The sequence below is a fragment of the Chiloscyllium punctatum genome, chromosome 24 (assembly GCF_047496795.1).
Source record: "Chiloscyllium punctatum isolate Juve2018m chromosome 24, sChiPun1.3, whole genome shotgun sequence".
NCBI lineage: Eukaryota > Metazoa > Chordata > Chondrichthyes > Orectolobiformes > Hemiscylliidae > Chiloscyllium > Chiloscyllium punctatum.
In genome coordinates this window covers 84,585,495-84,603,869 of record NC_092762.1, presented here as the reverse complement: position 1 = coordinate 84,603,869, position 18,375 = coordinate 84,585,495, and the positions used below count along the sequence as shown (strand labels likewise).

At 40.7% G+C, this 18,375-nt stretch overlaps 1 protein-coding gene across 12 annotated transcripts in view; it reads left to right on the top strand.

The window, feature by feature from the left end:
* The window catches only part of gatad2ab (GATA zinc finger domain containing 2Ab), a 147,947-nt gene that overhangs the window by 68,781 nt on the left and 60,791 nt on the right, over positions 1 to 18,375 (top strand). For all 12 annotated transcript variants that reach the window (XM_072594367.1, XM_072594364.1, XM_072594373.1 and 9 more), the window contains one exon: positions 16,229 to 16,526. In XM_072594367.1, coding sequence (XP_072450468.1) covers positions 16,229 to 16,526 — 298 coding nt within the window. The remainder of the gene's footprint in view (positions 1 to 16,228; positions 16,527 to 18,375) is intronic.

Sequence of the window (18,375 nt, the reverse complement as noted above, 5' to 3'; positions counted from 1 at the left end):
TATTCCATCTGCTATTTCTTCGCCACTTTCCTAACCTGTCCAAGTCCTTCTGCAACTTCCCTGCTAACTTCAGTGCTACCTGTCATCCCCACCAATCTTTGTTATCTGCAAATGTATCAACAATGCCCACTTTTCCTTCGTCCACATTGTGCATGTATAATGTGAATAGTTGTGGTCCCAACATCGATCCTTGTGATACTTTACTAGCTACCTGTTGCCATCCTGATAAAGTCCTTTATCTCCGCACTGTGTCTTTGCCAATACTTTGCCTCTAACACCATGGGTTCTTATCTTATTTAGCAGCCTTCTGTATGGCACATTATCAAAGGCCTTCTGGACCTCTCTGTTATGCTGCATCATTCACTTCCTGCTTCTGTTTGAAGGAGGTTGTCAATGCTTGCATCAGCAAACTGGCCTGTGCCTTAATTAAAGGTGGGATTGTTTATAAAGTTTCCACCTCTGGTTAGTGTTTAATTGCCCACCATCATTCAGGATGTCACAGGATGGCATAATATATCTATAGCCCACAGTCTCAACTATTTACCATGCATGTAGGTCCTGTATACCTTCATCAGGTTGGTACCTCATTTCTAGATTCCCTTGTATTTCTTCAGCATGCACTCATATGCCTTGTGGAACTAGTGTTGGTTCCTTGACCTGATGGTAATGCCAGGGTCTGTACTTACAGGGTCTGAATGCAATTTTGCTGCATTTAATAGTTCACAATGCTTCCTAGGCATGTGGTTGTGAGCCGTTTATCTGGGTTTAATCAATCTAATTTCTTCAATCCAGATTAACTAATTCACTATATGAGAGCAAACTGCTTGAGGAAATTAGGTTTTCAAAGCTGCATAATAAGGCACCCTCTTGTCTGACTTGAATGGGTGACATTGTGATCAAACATTTTGTTTGATGTCCCTCCTTAATAACATGGCACTTTTTCTTTTTCAATTTGGTGCAGTTTCCTCCCCAAGTGCAAAATGGGCAATACCTAAAAATTAATATCCGAGCTACAAGGATGGACTAAGCAGAACTGGAGCCAATTTTAAGACAATGATTGACAAATAACAATAGCTGAAAAATGTGTTGCTGGAAAAGCGCAGCAGGTCAGGCAGCATCCAAGGAGCAGGAGAATCGATGTTTCGGGCATAAGCCCTTCTCGTCGATTCTCCTGCTCCTTGGATGCTGCCTGACCTGCTGCGCTTTTCCAGCAACACATTTTTCAGCTCTGATCTCCAGCATCTGCAGTCCTCACTTTCTCCGAGTTGAAATAACAATTGCTGACTGATCACAGGGTGTGGCTACCTCACTGTTTTAGCTATATATAATCATTTTAGTGGAAAACAACTTGGACATAATACACTCCAGGTAAAAATAGTTTATCTATTTATTTTGCCTTATTAATTTTTTATTCTTTCATAGAATTTGAACATCGCTGGCTGGGCCAGCAGTTATAGTATGTCCTTAATAGTGAACCACTGAAGTGCATGTAGTGTACAACCACAGTGCTGTTAGGGAGAGCATTCCAGGATTTTGAACCAATGACAATGAAGGAACGGTGATCTGGTTCCATGTCAGGATGTTGTGTGGCTTAGAGGGAAACTTGCCAGTGGTTATGTTCCCAAGTATCTGCTGGCCTGTCCTCTTGACACTAGAGCTTACAGGTTAGAAAGTACCTTTAAAGGTGGCTGGACAGGCATTTTTAATTGTAGTATTCATTTGGCGAATCCAGTTCAGTTCATGGTCAATGGTAACCCCTAGGAAATTGAAATGGGGATGCCGTTGAATGTCAAGGGGAGATGGTTAGCTACCACTATTTAGGAACTAAAGTGCACTCGATGATCAAAGCTACTTGCATCTTCTGACTTTAGTCTTTCCACTTCTCAAACAAATACATTAAAAAGTTAAAGTTCGCATGCATATGCCATGTGAATTAATATCTCAGCACAAGTGCTGATGGCTTTGATTATTTATTGCCTTAATGATCAGAGACACAATTATTACCAGATCTTAATGGTTAATTTACAAAATGGGGGCAATGTATTGGATAGCACAGATTTGGAAAAGTGATATATAAAATTCCATATTTATCTTCAGTACCCAATGTGCCATTCATCCATTCTGACCAGGGAGGTCAAAGTCAATCTGTATTTTGTAAGGAGTGGTCCAATCATAACACAAGTCTGACTTTGTTCTCCTGAAGCCAGGCTGAAGGGTGGATTCAGCATTCTTGCTTATTGGGATGTTTCAATGTTAAGTTGTGTGGTTAAAAGGCTGACATTCCATCTTAACTTGAACTTGCTTTAGAAATGGGCAACTGAATACAGAATATTGACACAACACTGCCTGCGGAACCATCTCCTCTGTGTGTGTGTGTGTGTGTGTGTGTGTGTGAGAGAGAGAGACAGAGAGCGAGCGCTTGCAATATGGATCACTTTTTAATGGCCAGGAATGGGATAGTTGCCTTATTTTTCTACCCTTGCTCTCTAATCCTTCTGTCTTTGATTATTTTTACCCTCCTGCTGTCCCAGTGATTAATTGACTCAATGGAGTGCTGAACACACACCTGTACCTCCCAACCCTGATAACACCTCAAAGAGACTACCAATTTCCATCCTTAATGCATCGCCCTATCCTCAACATCAGAAATGCTGCTGAAATGCTCATCCACATCTTTGTTATCTCTAGATTGGTTTACCTCAATACTCTGTTGACCAAACTTGTCCTTGCACCCTTTGTAAGCTTAAAATCATCTAATATTGCTTCCTATGTCTAATCTCATAGTAAGATGCCTTCGTGCTCACTAACTAGCAGTATTTCCAAGTCAAACTGCAACACAATTTTAAAATTCTCATCCTTTTTCAGAATCTCTTCCTGGTCGATGTTGCTCCTTATCTCCGTATTGTCCCCAACTATACAACACTGAGATCTCAGCACTCTTCTGATTCAGGTTTCTTGCACATCTCTTACTTTAATTTCTCCATCATTGACTTCTCACCTTTAGCTGCCCAGACCAAAGTTCTAGAATTTCCTCCTTAAACATTTCTATCTCTCCTCTATTCAGATGCACTTTGAAACAAATCTCTGATGAAGCTTTTTGATATTGGTCCCACCATCTCCATTGTAGGTCCCTGTCAAATTTTATTTAAGAATTATCTTGTAAGATGCCATGGGATATATTGCTGTGTTAAAGGCTCTACATAAATGTTGTTAGAAATTCAGGTCAGGTAAATACCTGCTTGGATTTAGTGATGCTAGTCATTCCATTAAGTGATCAGAACTTGTTGCCTTTCTGGGAGTTTCACTACTCAACCTTGTATCTATTTGTGTGATGGCATAGCATATGGATGTTATTTGAACAAATTCTCTGTCCTGTTTATTTGTTCACGTTGACTACTTTTACTTGGTATGGAGTCTTGGCTTGAATTATTAAGCTGCTTTATTCCATAGTTAGGTCAGATATACAAATCAGTAGTTGAAATATGCATAGTTTTGTCATATTAAGACTAAAATAAAGAACATACCACACTGCCACATTTCAGTGAACTGTCTTGCTTGGTTTCAAACACACTTCTCTGTATTCTGATCTCATGGGGCTTTTCAGCCTCAGAGGCATTTTTCCTATAAAACCCAACCTGTCTTTTACATTTTAATTCTTTGTTCCTGTCCGTAAAAGATCAAATACTCCAGCACAGTAACAAAGACAAACTACTGAATTACTGATTGCTCACAATCTAAGAGGAAAGGTAATCAAAACTACCTCATTACCAAGCTAACTACTGCCTCATCAATCAATTTAAACAAATTTGTAGAATATTACACTTTCAAAGCACATGAAATTACCCAAAGTTTCTGAACTTTTGCAATGTCTAAGTTATACATTGCTATAATCAAACTATCAGGGAAACACAGAACTAGAATTTCTAAGAGTTCAGTTTGTCTGAACTTAAACATTATTGGGACTGAAAGTATGTTTGTTTTGAAAGTTCAAGGCCCAAGTCCCAGTTGCAACATATCAAGGTTAAAATGAGCAACCTGGAGCTAGTAATTAAGTGGCATCATGTTTGGATTTTAGAAGTCCCAGCATTACAAGGGAAGACTGAGGGAGTTGTGAATGGTTGTACGGCTTTAATGTACTGGAAAATTAGTTGCTGAAGAAGTGTTTTGATTTTAACACCATTGGGATACGAGGAATTGGCAGAGTGGAAAGTCTTTTACGTAAATCCCCACATTTGCTGATTAGTGCAGCAAAGGATCACCATAACATTGAAAGGATTCACATCAAACCTTTGAGTCGAGCCCCACGTCAAATCAAATAGGGTAACAATGTCTTAACATGTCTTTCCAGTTTAGCTTTTCAGATCTGAGTTATTGTGCCTTTTAAAACTCAACTAAATTGATTTCACTTCTGTGCTTGAGCTCAAACATTGAAGGGTTCTGTCTGATGCTACCTCTAAATTGATGGTTTATATCCCAAACAGCTGAGTGAGGTCTCTGTACATAACACAAATATTATCTTTTTAATTCTTTTGATCACCCCCTGTATGCTGAAGCCAAATGTAAGCAAAGAAATGCATCTGCTCTTGAAATACTGGCCATTTATGTTCCTTAATTTCTTATTTTCCACACCAGTAGGACTTTAGGCATCTTGCGATTCAGGGTGTGGAAATCTCCATTATGTGAGTTGTCCCAGTGCTGGACTTGAGAGGTGTTAACACTTCTGTTGAAACGCACTGCATTGGTGGCTTATTTGTTCTCCTCTCCCTGACCCTACCTTTAGCATTTGACTACACTTGACTCACATTTTGATGTGTGTTGGAAGGTTGTTAAGAAGGCATATGGTGTGTTAGCTTTTATTGGTAGAGGAATTGAGTTTTGGAACCATGAGGTCATGCTGCATCTGTACAAAACTCTGATGCGGCAGCACTTGGAGTATTGTGCACTATTCTGGCACCCACATTAGAGGAAGGATGTGGAAGCTTTGGCAAGCGTTCAGAGGAGATTTACTAGGATGTTGCCTAGTATGGAGGAAAGGTCTTAGGAAGAAGAGTTGGAGGACTTGAGGCTGTTTTTTGTTAGAGAGAAGGAGGTTGAGAGGTGACTTAATTGAGACATCTATTCAGAGGGTTGGATAGGTTGGACAGTGAGAGTCTTTTTCCTTGGATGGCTAGCGAGAGGACATAGCTTTAAGTTGAAGGGTGATAGATATAGGGCAGATGTTTCTTTACTCAGATTAGTAGGGGTGTGGAGCGCACTGCCTGCAACTATAGTAGACTTTATGGGCATTTAAATGATTATTGGATAGGCATATGGGCAAGAATGGAATAGTGTAGATTTGATGAGCTTCAGATTGGTCTCACAAGTTAGCGCAACATCAAGGACCGAAGGGCCTGTACTGTGGTATAATCTAATTTGTTCTACGTTGTCAAATTTCTAGCTAACCTGATCGTTCCAAGGTGCAATTCTATAATGAAAGCAAGGAGACCAGCCAGCAAAGGCCATCAATTACACGTGAGCACAAAAAGTGTATAAAATGCCTGTCTGAACTCAGCTCCAGTTTTTGGTGCCAGGTTATTCAAGCCTGGGCATAATATTTTGCTTCGCCTTCTGTGAAACATATTCACCCAGAAAGGCATAATTTCACACAGAAAAATGACAGAGGAACTGAGTTCTAAATTTGACTGGTTTCAAAAGGACAACTTGAGAGACAGGATGAATTCTGCACAACATTGTACTGATAAGAAACGATACTGTCTGGTCTGAGGCTGGTACTTCATGACACACATTGTTCCATGCCAAGGAGTCTTGGTGTCACCAGCTATCTAGCTGTGTCTATATGTATGTACTATACTAAAAATCAAACAACAGGTTATAGTTCAATAAGACTATAACCTGGTATTGTGTGACTTTTAACTTTGTCTACCCTAGTCCAACACTTGCATCTCCACTCATGGTGTATTACCATGAGTGCAAGAGGTTAACTGTACTAAATAAGCATATTATGCGGAATCCTGTATTCTGCTAGAGAATGAGGAAAGGAGGAGGAAACCATGTCTGTCTTTGCAATAAAATGTTCTTCTCAGATTTTAAAACAGCTGATATCCATTGCTGTGCACAAGTCCTGTTAATGTTACATCTTGAGCAAAAGAAATATGAAGAATTTGATTGCTGAAGTTTGTATTGAAACAGGTGCATTCTCATTTGCTCTGCATTCTCCACACTACTTTCTTCCGCGTCGCCATCATTGCCACCCCTCCTCATCTCCCATCACCTCACCTCATATCCTTTCTTAAGCAAACTCCAGACTGATGCGACAGCAATTAAGTTCATTATGGTATCAGGGTCTTTTTCTTATCACCACTTGGAGAGGATGCCGTTTCCATTTCCAAAAGTTGAATAACATCTTCAATCTTATCATGTCCCCATGACGCAGGAGCGCCACTTGGAATGCCAGGAACTACCAATTTTTCTCCACTCATGCCTGCATGTCTGCTCTCTTTTTCACACTTCCATTTAAAGAAAAGGCCTATATTGTGCATTAACTACATTAGGTATATTACAATGACATCTGTACTTCTTTGGTAGAAAGGAAACCCACACCCAGGGGTCAGGGTTCTTTAAAATATTGTTTAAAAATTACCAAAATAGTTTTTATTTGTTGAGTTGAAAACATAGTCCAAATGGGAAGGGGAAATGTGAATTGCGTTATTGTGTTAAAGGAAAGAAAATAACTCCTTTGTCCACAAAGGTAACAAACACTACTTCAAAGATTGAACATGGAAGTCCAAATAAGTTTCGACTCCAATGTGACTCGTTCACGTAGAAAGAGAATGCGGTAGTGTAATAAATCACAAAGTGAGTAGTAAACAGTCAGGGGAAAGCAAAGATCTAGGGATGCTTGAAACAGTCAAAGTAAGAATTTGGAATGTCAGCCTGCCAGGGGACAGGCACTGGAAACTGCTTTGTCCGTGTCTGCTTGTGAGGGGGTGGATGTGTGTTCAGGGGGGTTAGCTAGGGCATGCATGCAGAGAATAATCTGTATATCTACGGGAGCAGTGAGCAATTTGAGCATGTCTGCTGGATGGGTGGGATGTATGTATGCTCATTCACCAATCCCGTGGATTATCTCAATACGTGCAGGGGTGCAAAGGGTTAACAGCACTCAGCTCTGTCTGGAGCCAGTTCGAGTCGGTTCTCTGGAAAGTGCTTTGTGTGTCGCCTGGATTTGTGGGAGGAGTCATGTGTGGAGACCAAGTGATGTCATGAGATCAAATGTGACTCAGCCATTTATCAGATGTATGCAGGTAACCAGAAAGTGACATGCAGTCAATCTGCTGCATTTTGCCAGATTAAATGCTGGTTCTGTAAAAGATTCATGCTGATGAGTAAGTTCTGGCCAGTGAAAGTCAGTGAGAAATTTAAGCTTTGAAAAATATTCAAAATCGATAATTTAACTCACAATGGAAGTTGTCTTTTTAACAAATTATAAAATTCAGTTAAGAATAACTGTAAACCAAATTTGAAGTGTACTACCTGAGCAGCGGGCATCCCGTACAAAATATTTTCCTGCCCTTCTAGCTATTCTGCATTCTTCAACTTTTTCAAAGTGCTGATTTGTCAATTTCCAATGCATCAACTAGGTGTTCATTCTTCTAGAGAGTCCTGATGATGAGTATTAACACATTATAGGTCATTGTCAAACCTATCTTCAACTACTGGAAGGTGTGTTGCTGGATAGTGGCCAGGCTTGGGAAGGCGTAATCTGAAGCATATGCCTGTACCATCATAACTCTTGCATGACCTGAGACAACATACAAATTTCATCCAAAGTCATGTCAGAGAGTGTGGGAAAGACTTGCAAATTGCAGTTATAGGTAATTGCTTCTGAGCCAGAAAATATACTGATATAACCTTTCATTGAGAAACTGTACTTAGGTAGATGTACTGTTTCATGGTTGAAGATTTTGCCCTCAGTCCAGGATGTTGCAAATAAAGATCTTTCATGCTTCCTCACTGTATGCAAGAAGGTGCTTCTCATTGAAGTATTTGGTGTCTCCATTCGTTTGAATTTGAGCTGTGACTGTCCTTTGCTTATCTCCCAACAATGTACTCAGCTATATATTGACAGTTTTATTAAGAAATCAAGTTGATTCTGTGTCCTATTGTGTTACTAGCCATTTTAAAAACAAATTCAGAGGTATTTCTTCCACTGACCTGCTTCATTTAGCTTGTTGGCAAAAACAGTAATGTTTTGGTTTAAAGACAATGGTATGATTTCTCCTGCTTTGCTGTTGCTAATTGTCAGCATTCTCTCATTTTCAAATCAGCAGCAGCCAAATGGGGAATGAAGGTGTGCTGCCTTGTAAAGATCCGTAAGTGATCATCAGAAAGAGGGAGTTAGTCTTGGTGGATTTGAAATGACCTTGTTCAAGACTAATAGCTGGGCAAAAAACTATCTGGAGCTTGATTCCCTTCTGACATACAAGTTAGACCCCAGGAAGAAAAGATCTCACCAACTTTTTTGAGGTGTTTTTGTGATGACTTCACTCCTACTTCATCTCATCCAACATACATATCTTCCCATTTCTTTCCCTTAAAGATGTCTTCACTATTCATTGAAAGGGTTCAGAAAAGGTTTATAAGGATATTGCCAGGGTTGGAGGTTTTGAGCTGTAGGGAGAGGTTGAATAGGCTGGGGCTGTTTTCCCTGGAGCGTCAGAGGCTGAGGGGTGACCTTGTAGAGGTTTACAAAATCATGTGCAGCATGGATGGGATAAATAAAGTAAGTCTCTTCCCTTGCATGGGGGAGTCCAGAACTAGATGGCATAGGTTTAGGGTGAGAGGGGAAAGAAATAAAAGAGACCTAAGGGGCAACTTTTTCACAGAGGGTGGAACGTGTATGGCAGAACTGCCAGAGGAAGTGATGGAGGCTAGTACAATTTTAACATCTAAAAGGCATCTGGATGGGTATATGAATGGGAAGGGTTTGGAGGGATATGGGGGTGGGTCTGTTTCTGTGCTGTACATGTCTATGCTCCCTTTGAGAATGAATTCCACGTTGTAACTACTCAGTAGGTAAAGAAGTTTCTCCTAAATTCCCTTTTTGATCTATCATTTATTATCCTATAGGTCCTAGTTCTAGTCTTCTCTCGGTCACCCCTTCATGATTTTAAGGATTTATATCAGGTTGTTCCACCAGCCTTCTATTTTCCAGTGAAATGACCACCAGCCCATTCAGCCTTTCAATTCTAATATCATGCTGAAATGTTGTTTTTGTTTTTCACCTTGTTCTATTTACTGACTTTTCTGTTTCCCTCCAAAGCTGTGGATCTTTTTTATGTTCTCAGAGATACCAGCTGCACTCCTCTATCCTATTGGCTGGTCTTTGAACAGTGAACATGAAATAGGCTGTCAACAGGCCCGTAAGGTGTGACCAATGTTTCCTCCAAGCTATGTGAGTGCATGAAACTTTGTGGTAGTCAAGAGTGTGCTGCATAGGGCACAAACTGACTGCACACTAGCAACATTCCCTTTAAGAAACATGTATGTGCAGCCATGCATCAAACTTAGAGGCTTTTCAGCACAACAGCCAGCTGTGCACTGAATAGAAGTTAGAAGGAGCATTGGATGCATTACCCCAGTGATGAAAACCATGTATGTATTCTCCAGCAGTGGTCATTGCCGAACAACAAGGACTATAATCAAATTCTTGCCCTTGTCCTCACTTCACCACACCAGCATGTTAACTTTTGTGTAGATTGTGGAAATTTGGCTGATCATTGCTGAACTTTATTGCTAAAATTTCAGTTTAGTCTAGTTATGGATCAATGAAGGTCAAGAAGGCATGTGGCATGCTCTCCTTCATCGGATGGGGTATTGAGTACAAGAGTTGGCAGGTCATGTTACAATTGGATAAGACCTTGGTTCAGCCACATTTGTGTACTGTTCTGGTTGCCACATTACCAAAAGGATGTGGATGCTTTGGAGAAGGTGCAGAGGAGGTTCTCTAGGATGTTGCCTGATATGGAGGGTGCTAGCTATGAGGAGAGTTTGAGTAGATTAGGATTATTTCCATTAGGTAGGCAGGTTGAGGAACGACCTGATTGAGGTCTACAAAACTATGAGAGGTATGGATAGGGTAGATAGCAAAAGCTTTTTCCCAGAGTGTGGGACTCCATTGCTAAGGGTCATGAGTTCAAGATGAAAGGGGAAACGTTTAAGGGAGATATGCATAGAAAGTTCTTTTATGCAGAGAGTGGTGGGTGCCTGAAACACGTTGCCAGCAGAGGTGGGCACAATTGTGTCATTTAAGATGTATGTCGACAGGTACATGAAAAGGCAGGGATCGGAGGGATACAGATCCTTAGAAAATAGGCAGCAGGTTTAGATAGAGGATCTGGACCAGTACAGGCTTGGAGGGCCGAAGGGCCTGTTCCTGGCTGTAATTTTCTTTATTCTTTTTCTTTGAGCCTATCTTGTTCTGCCTACTTGAAACCAGGAATTTGCTATCTGAACAAGAATAAATGCTAAAATTAAGGTCATGCTAAAATTCTGTCGAGAGAGTTGCAGATCAAAATGAACCTTTTTTTTTCTGGTTCTCAGCTGCTGTGCTCGGCCTAGTGAATAGTTTCAGCATTTTCTATTTATATTTCAGTTTTCCAGCATCTGCAGTACTTTTACTTCTAGTACAATTTTAGGTTGTCTCCTTTCAATCAGGGCTGGTCCTGGAGAGAACTTAAAGCTTTGTAATTCTAGGGTTCGATAGAGTTATACAGCATGGAAGCAGACACTTTGACCCAATCATCCGCGCTAACCTCATGTCATTTGCCAGTCTTTTGCCCCATATCCCTGTAAACCCTTCCTAATCATATACCCATCCAGATACCTTTTAAAAATTGTAATTGTACTCACTTCCACCACTTCCTCTGGCAGCTCATTTCAGACACACAACATCCTCTTCATGGGAAAAGTCATCCCTCAGGTCCTTTTTAAATCTTTCCCCTCTCACCTTAAACCTTAGCCGTCTAGTTTTGGACTGCCTCCCCCACACCCCAACCCTGGGGAAAAAAAAGACCTTGGCTAATCACCCGATTCATGCCCCTCATGACTTTATAAACCTCTGTTACCCATCCCTCAGTCTCTGATGCTTCAGTTGAAAAAAAGCCTCATCCTATTCAGCCTCTCCCTATAGCACAAACCCTGCAATCCTGGCAACATCCCTACAAGTCTTTTCTGCACCCTCATGTTTAACAACATCCTTCCTCTAGAAATCTGGCCAGAATTATACAGAGTATTGCAAAAGTGGCTTCACCAATGTCCTTCACCAACTCCACTTTCAAGGAAGAATGCACCTGCACCCCTAGGTCTCTCTCTTCAGTAATACTGCCCAAGATTCTACCATTTTCTATACAAGTCCTAGCCTGGTTTGCCTTACCAAAATGCAACACCTCATTTATCTAAATTAAACTCCATCTGTTACTCCTCAGGACATTGGCCCATCTGATCAAGATCCTGTTGTATTCTGAGAATCTTTTTCACTCTGCACTACACCACTAACTTTGGTGTCATCTGCACACCTACTAAGCACACCTCCCATATTCACATCTAGATCATTTATATAAATGACAAAATGCATTGGACCCAGCACCGATCCTTGTGGCACAACACTGGTCCAAAAGTTTTCGGACTGGCATTCAGTCTAACTCCCTCTTGATACCATGTGATCTATCCTACCATGCTGAACAGTGTTGAACGCTTTACTGAAGTCTATATAGATGACAAAGAGGAGAAAGTGAGGACTGCAGATGCTGGACATCAGAGCTGAAAATGTGTTGCCCGAAATGTCGATTCTCCTGTTCCTTGGATGCTGCCTGACCTGCGCTTTTCCAGCAACACATTTTCAGCTCTATATAGATGACGTCTACTGTTCTGCCTCCTTCAATCATTTTTTTATAATATTTTTAAGAAAAAATAGATTTTTAAATATTACAACAAATACAAAACAATGCAATTCAAAACAGTACAAACATAGTACAAAACTAAACCCAAATAATAAAAAAATCCCCAACCCACCCTCCTATACGAATGCATGAACATATATAGAGAAGTATAAAATTTAAAAAAAACCTAAACCAGCTATTTAACTAACTAAATAAATACCTAACAACAAACAAATAAATAGTCATAACTCAGCCCAGCCAAACATAACACTCATACATTCACAGTTCCTCCTCCCTGGATATTGGACTCATGAAACACAATCATTACCACTATATAAAAACCCTTGTTAGTGTGGCAGATAAATCTGTGTCCAGGTATTTCAAAAAGGGTTGCCATGTTTGTAAAAATTCTCAGTTTTGTGGTGTACCATATTTGTGAGAAAATCCTGAGGAATATGCTCCATAACAATCTCCCGCCAACCTGACAGGCCTGGGGGGGGGGGGTTCTGATATCCAACCTAGCAAGATATTCTTCCTTGCACAGAATGTAAGAATATTGAAAAGTTTTGCCTTATGCGAGTCTGCAGGAAATACAATGGGTAGGCCCAAAAGGAGCGAAATAGAATCCTTCTCCACCCCCACACCTAAAATCCTCTCCATTGCACCCACCACAGCGCTCCAATATGTTTGAAGCCTGTCACAAGACAATGAGTAAGAGTACCCGTACAGACCTTCCACATGGGACATGCTGAAGATACCCCGGTTTAAATTTTGACAAACGGTCTGGGGCTAAGTGGACCCTGTGGAGAAGCTTCAACTGTAAAGCATGGGTCCTATTGCAAATTGATACCTTCCTTGCATTCTCCCAAATATCCTCCCATGCCTCTGAAGAAACTTCAACGCCCAGCTCTCTCTCCCACATCTTGCAGAGTCGATCAGACTCATCTGAGGTGGCATCCCCCAGTTGTTGATATAGAGTACTGACAGAGAGTGTACTCTTAGCCCTTAGTACCCCTATTTCTATGTCAGATTTGTAGGGATCAGTCAAAAGTGAAGTCCTTTTTTGAATAAAATCCCTAACTTGAAAAAAACGAAAGAGGTCTCTATTAGGTAACTTGTACTTCCGTACTAACTGATTGAAGGACATCATTACATCTCCCTCAAATAACTCACCCATGCAAGATATACCCCTAGCTGCCCAACGTTTAAATCCTGAATCTATCATACCTGGTTGAAAACTCGGCATACCCACTAAAGGTGTAAACAAAGATGTTTTGCCAATATTACCTTTCCTCTGCTGGATTGCCCTCCATACTTTAACAGTATTGATGACTATTGGGTTATGGCAATATTCCCTAACTGTCCTCACCTTGTCCAAAAACAGCAAACTGGTAAGGGGGCACCTTGCCTGGGAGACTTTGATATCTAGCCATATTGAAAGAGGGTCCCCACAAACCCAATCGCTTACGTAGGTCAAAAGCAAGCTTAATTGGTAATTTTTAATGTCCGGAAGGTCTACTCCCACCAGTCTGTGAGGCAACTGCAGTTTGGCTAATTTAATGAGGGGCCGTTTATGGTGCCAGATAAAGGAGCTGAACCAACTGTTCAGTCTCCTGAGTGTTTGTTTATTGAAAATCAGGGGGAGCATCCGTATAGGGTATAGCAAACAAGGGAGAATATTCATCTTAATAAGCGCTATCCGACTCAACCATGAGACTGGAAGTGCCTCCCATCTTTGGAGATCTTGTTTAATTTTTTCAAATAATTGAGTAAAATTGGCTTTGAACAGCCAATCCAGAACTGGAGTAATGAATATGCCCAAATACACAAAACCCCCCTGTGACCACCTCAATGGGAATCTATCGTCACTCTCAAGAACCAACTCTTTCATAAGACCGCTCATAGGCATAGCCTCTGATTTAGCAAAATTAATCTTACACCCTGAAAAAGCGCCAAACGTGTGAATGCATTGTATCAGGCAAGGTACTGAGACTGCTGGATTTGTCAAGAAAATTAGAACATCATCTGCATACAGCGAGATCTTATGTAATTTTGACCCCACTTCTGGAGCTGATATATTGAGATCCCCACGAATGGCCTCTGCCAACGGTTCAATCACCAACGTAAAAAGTAAAGGTGAAAGGGGACAGCCCTGCCGGCTGCCCCTAGAAATATTAAAATTGCTTGATCGTACCCCGTTGGTAATGACCGCAGCGAGAGGTACACTGTAGAGAACCTTTTACCCATCTTATGAAAACTTCGCCCAGACCAAACCGCTCTAGAGTATATCAATCATCTTTGTAGCTTCTTCAAAAACTCAATCAAGTTAGTGAGATAGAATTTCCCATGAACAAAGCCATGTTGACTATCCGTAATGAGAATACATCCAAATGCATGTAAATCCGGTCCCTTAGAATCCCCACCAACAATGTACCCACCACTGATTTAAGGCTCACCGGTGTGTATTTCTGTCACTTGTGGTAAGAACATATTTAAATAATTGAGTATTCATTCGTTTGAAGGTGATCTTGCCCCTCTTCCTTGCATAGGATATGCAGCACAAAAGCAAGCCATTCAGCCTAACAAATCTTTTTTTTGGTGTTTATGCTGTATTATGAAACTCTCCCCAACGTTTCCTTATTCAATTGTAAAAGCACAACTCTCCATTCCCTTCACCAGCTCTAATTTCCCCTTGATGCATCTATACTATTCCTTTCAATCACTGCCAGTGATTGCATGATCCATATTCTCTCCACTTTGAAATTTCTTGTTAATTCTCTATTGGTATCAATAAGTTAAATAGTCATTGTGTTAAATTTTAAATAGTCAAAGCATGGACACTTAATTGCAGTCTGATTGTCCACTAGGAAATCTTAAAGCTACTGTGTGCAAAGGTTCTGTGTGAAGATAAGGAAAGTCAAGGATGTTTGTTCTAGTAACAAAATTCAGTACCAGAATCTGCATTTAAGGTAGATAAGATGAAGAATTTAATGAGGATTTGGAACTGCCTGTGTTGGATTGAGGTGTGCAAAGTTAAAAATCACAACACCAAGTTATAGTCCAACAGGTTTATTTAGAAGTTTTCGGAGCGCCACTCCCTCATCGGGTGCATTAACCAGCCAGCTCTGAGCTTCATTAGACCTAATCAATGAAGATCTTTAGTAATAAGGAGAAAATCACCACTATTACAGAGCTTTGCTAAATTGGAAGATTTTAATGAAATTCGAATTAACTTTGATCTTTATTTGACATGGGATTGAAGATTTTTATCTGAAGCAGAGGAAATGGTCACACCCTGTTTCGGACATTTTATATATTTAAATGAAGGTTAGGTTTTTCTCCTGATGGTTGTGTCGGTGGTGGAATTTTCAGTTGTCTTGCTAAATTGGATGAAAAATATTTCAAGTCTTAGTGTATAGCTCTCAAGTGGTTCTGCAAATGGAGGATTGCAGCTATGTAGACTGGGAAACTGGAATTGTTGGAGCAGAAAAGGTTGAAAAATTCTGATGAAAGGTCACTGATCTGTCACACGTTCTCTTGATCAGTGTTTCCAGCTTTCTCTATTTTCAAATTTCAAGCATCTGCAATTTTTGCTTATGTGAGTTTAAGAGAAGAGGAGATTTGGTAGAGCTTGGTGGAGGTTTTTGATGAAAGTAAATGAAGAGTTTCTTCCAGTGGCGGAAAGGTCAATAGCCAAAGAGCATAGATTTAAAATGATCAGCAAAAGAACCCAAGGTTTGAGAGGATTTTTATGCAGCGGATGGTTAGGATTTGAAATGCACAGTGGCTATAAATTAAATTTTACTCATTAAAAGGCAATTGGATGAGTATTCGAAGGAGGAATAATTGTAGGAATATGGGGACAGGGAAGTAAAGGCTGAATGGAACAACCTGGCATAGGTTTGATGGGCCCAATGGCCTCCTTTACTGTAGTCTCCTTTCTAAGTCTACCCTATTAAACCTTTTCATGATCTTGAGCACCTGTATCAGCTTGTTGCTTAGTTTCCACCCCAGAGAAGAGATCCTCAGCACATTTGGTCTTTGCTGAGAAGTGATTATATATCCGTTCTGATTTCATGCCTATTCATCCCTGTCTGGTGCCTCAGTTACTTCTTTATAACCTGTCTTAACAAGACCCCAAATAAAAATGTTTGGAGATTCTCCGATGAGCAGTTGCTGACCCATCTTTAAGCATCAAAAGAGGTTTTGGGGAGCAAAAATATGTTTTTAATGCAGTATAACATTAGGTGGAGAAATCAAAGCCTGTAATACTTTGTCTTTTTTGACAGATATTTCTGCTATGACTGATGAAGTATACCGAACACGAAGCCAAAAGAGAGCATTGGAGCGCGAAGGCCTGCATAATGATGTGGATATGAAGAAACCAAAAATGGAATGTTCCAGAGGGAATGATAGGGACAGTGAACTAGATGATGTGAAAGGGGGAATGAGAATTAAAACCGAACCTGTCGATCGGGGTGGTGGTCGGACTCCTGGGTTACTAAAAGGACCAGGTGAAGTGAAAGCAACAATTAAAGTAGAAGTACAGGCCGGTGATGAACCTGTCGACATGAGCACATCAAAGATGTGAGTATACAGCTATAAATTCATCTAATTCTTTTAAAGTTACTCTAATTCTGTAAAAGGAGAAATTAGCTGGCCAGTAATGTCACTAAAAAGAGACAACAAAGAACTTGCAATTATGTGGCCCAATTCTGACCTCCATGACACCCCCCTAGCACTTTACATCCAAAGAAATATTTTGGAAGTAACGCTGCTGTTGCAGTGGAGGAAAGTAGTTGTCGGACAGGATGAGGCTAATTAGTCTGACCTGTGTATTAGCTGTGTGCAAGAGCAATTCAACATGAATCATTTTCCTACCATTTCTCCCTAGCCTTGCAAAGTTTTCCCCCCCGTTGCCCATTTGGTTGTTTTGTCAATCACCTTAAATTGATCTTTCATTTTCAACCTTGTCTCCTCAGTCAGGACCCCTGATTTAGAAAATTCAGTAAATGTCACCTCTTGTCTCACAGGTTCTCCAAACCATAACATAAACGAAGTCCCTCATCTTCTGAACCATATGACAGTACGGTACAGGAGTAGAATTAGGCTATTCAACCCATTGAATACGCTCTGCCATTCGATCATGGCTCATGTGTTTCTCAACCTCGTTCTGTTACCTTCTCCCTGTAATCCTGGATTCCCTTACCAATAAAGAACCTTTCTATCTCTGTGTTGAGTGCACTCAATGGCTTGGCTTCCACGGCCTTCTGTGGCAATGAATTCCGCAGATTAACCACCCACTGGCTGAAAGAATTTCTCTTCATCTCAATTTTAAAAGGTCGTCCCACCACTCAGGGACTGTGCCCTCAAGTCCTGGTTTCTTCTAATGGAAATATCTTCCCCACATCCGCTGTGTCTGCGCCTTTCTGTATTCTATAAGTTTCAATACGATTTCTCCCTCACCCATCCTTTTAAACTCCATCAAGTACAGACTGAGTCCTCAACTGCTCCTGATATGCCAAACCCTTCATCAACGGGATCATTCTTATATACTCCTCTGGATCTCTCCAAGGACAGCACATCCTTCCATAGCTATGAGGCCCAAAAAACTGCTCACTATGTTTCTTTAAGGTTTGTCCAGAGCCTTGTGCATCCTCAGCAATGCATCCTTGCTCTTGTGTTCTAGCCTTCCTGAAATGAATGAGAATATTGACTGAACAGCCAACTGATCCAGCATGTTAACCTTAAGGGAATCCTGAACAAGAGTTCCCAAGTCCCCTGGTGCTTCAGATTTTTGAAGATTGTCCCTATTTAAAAATAGTCTACACCACATTGGCTTTCCCACATTTTATTCAATCTGCCACTTCTTTGCTGATTCTCCTAATTTCTGCAGCTTCTCTGCTTCCTCAACTCTACCTTCTTTCTTTGTGTTGTCTACAAGCTTAGTAATAATGCCCTCAGTTACTTTGTCCACATTGCTAATGTATAACGTGAATTGTGGTTCTGACACTGATCCCTGTGGAACCCAGTCTCTGGCTGCCATCATGAAAAAGTCCCTTTACCCCACCCTCTGCCTTCTGCTAGTCAAGCAATCCTCTATCCATGCCAGTACCTTGCTCCTAACACCATGAGCTTTTAATCTTATTACCAGCCTCCTGAGTACCTTGTCAAAAGCCTTCTGGAAATCTGAATAGATCATGTCCACTGGTTCTCCTTTTCTAACTTGCTCATTACCTCTTCAAAGCATTCTAATAGATGTGTCAGTCATGCTGACTGAGCTGTATTTTACCATGCATGTCCAAGTGCTTCGCAATCTCATCCTAAATGGAACTATGACCAAGGTCAGGCCAACTCGGCCTGTGGTATCGTGTCTTCTGCTAATCTCCTTTCTTAAATAGGTTTTACATCTACCATTTTCTACTCCTTTTTGGAC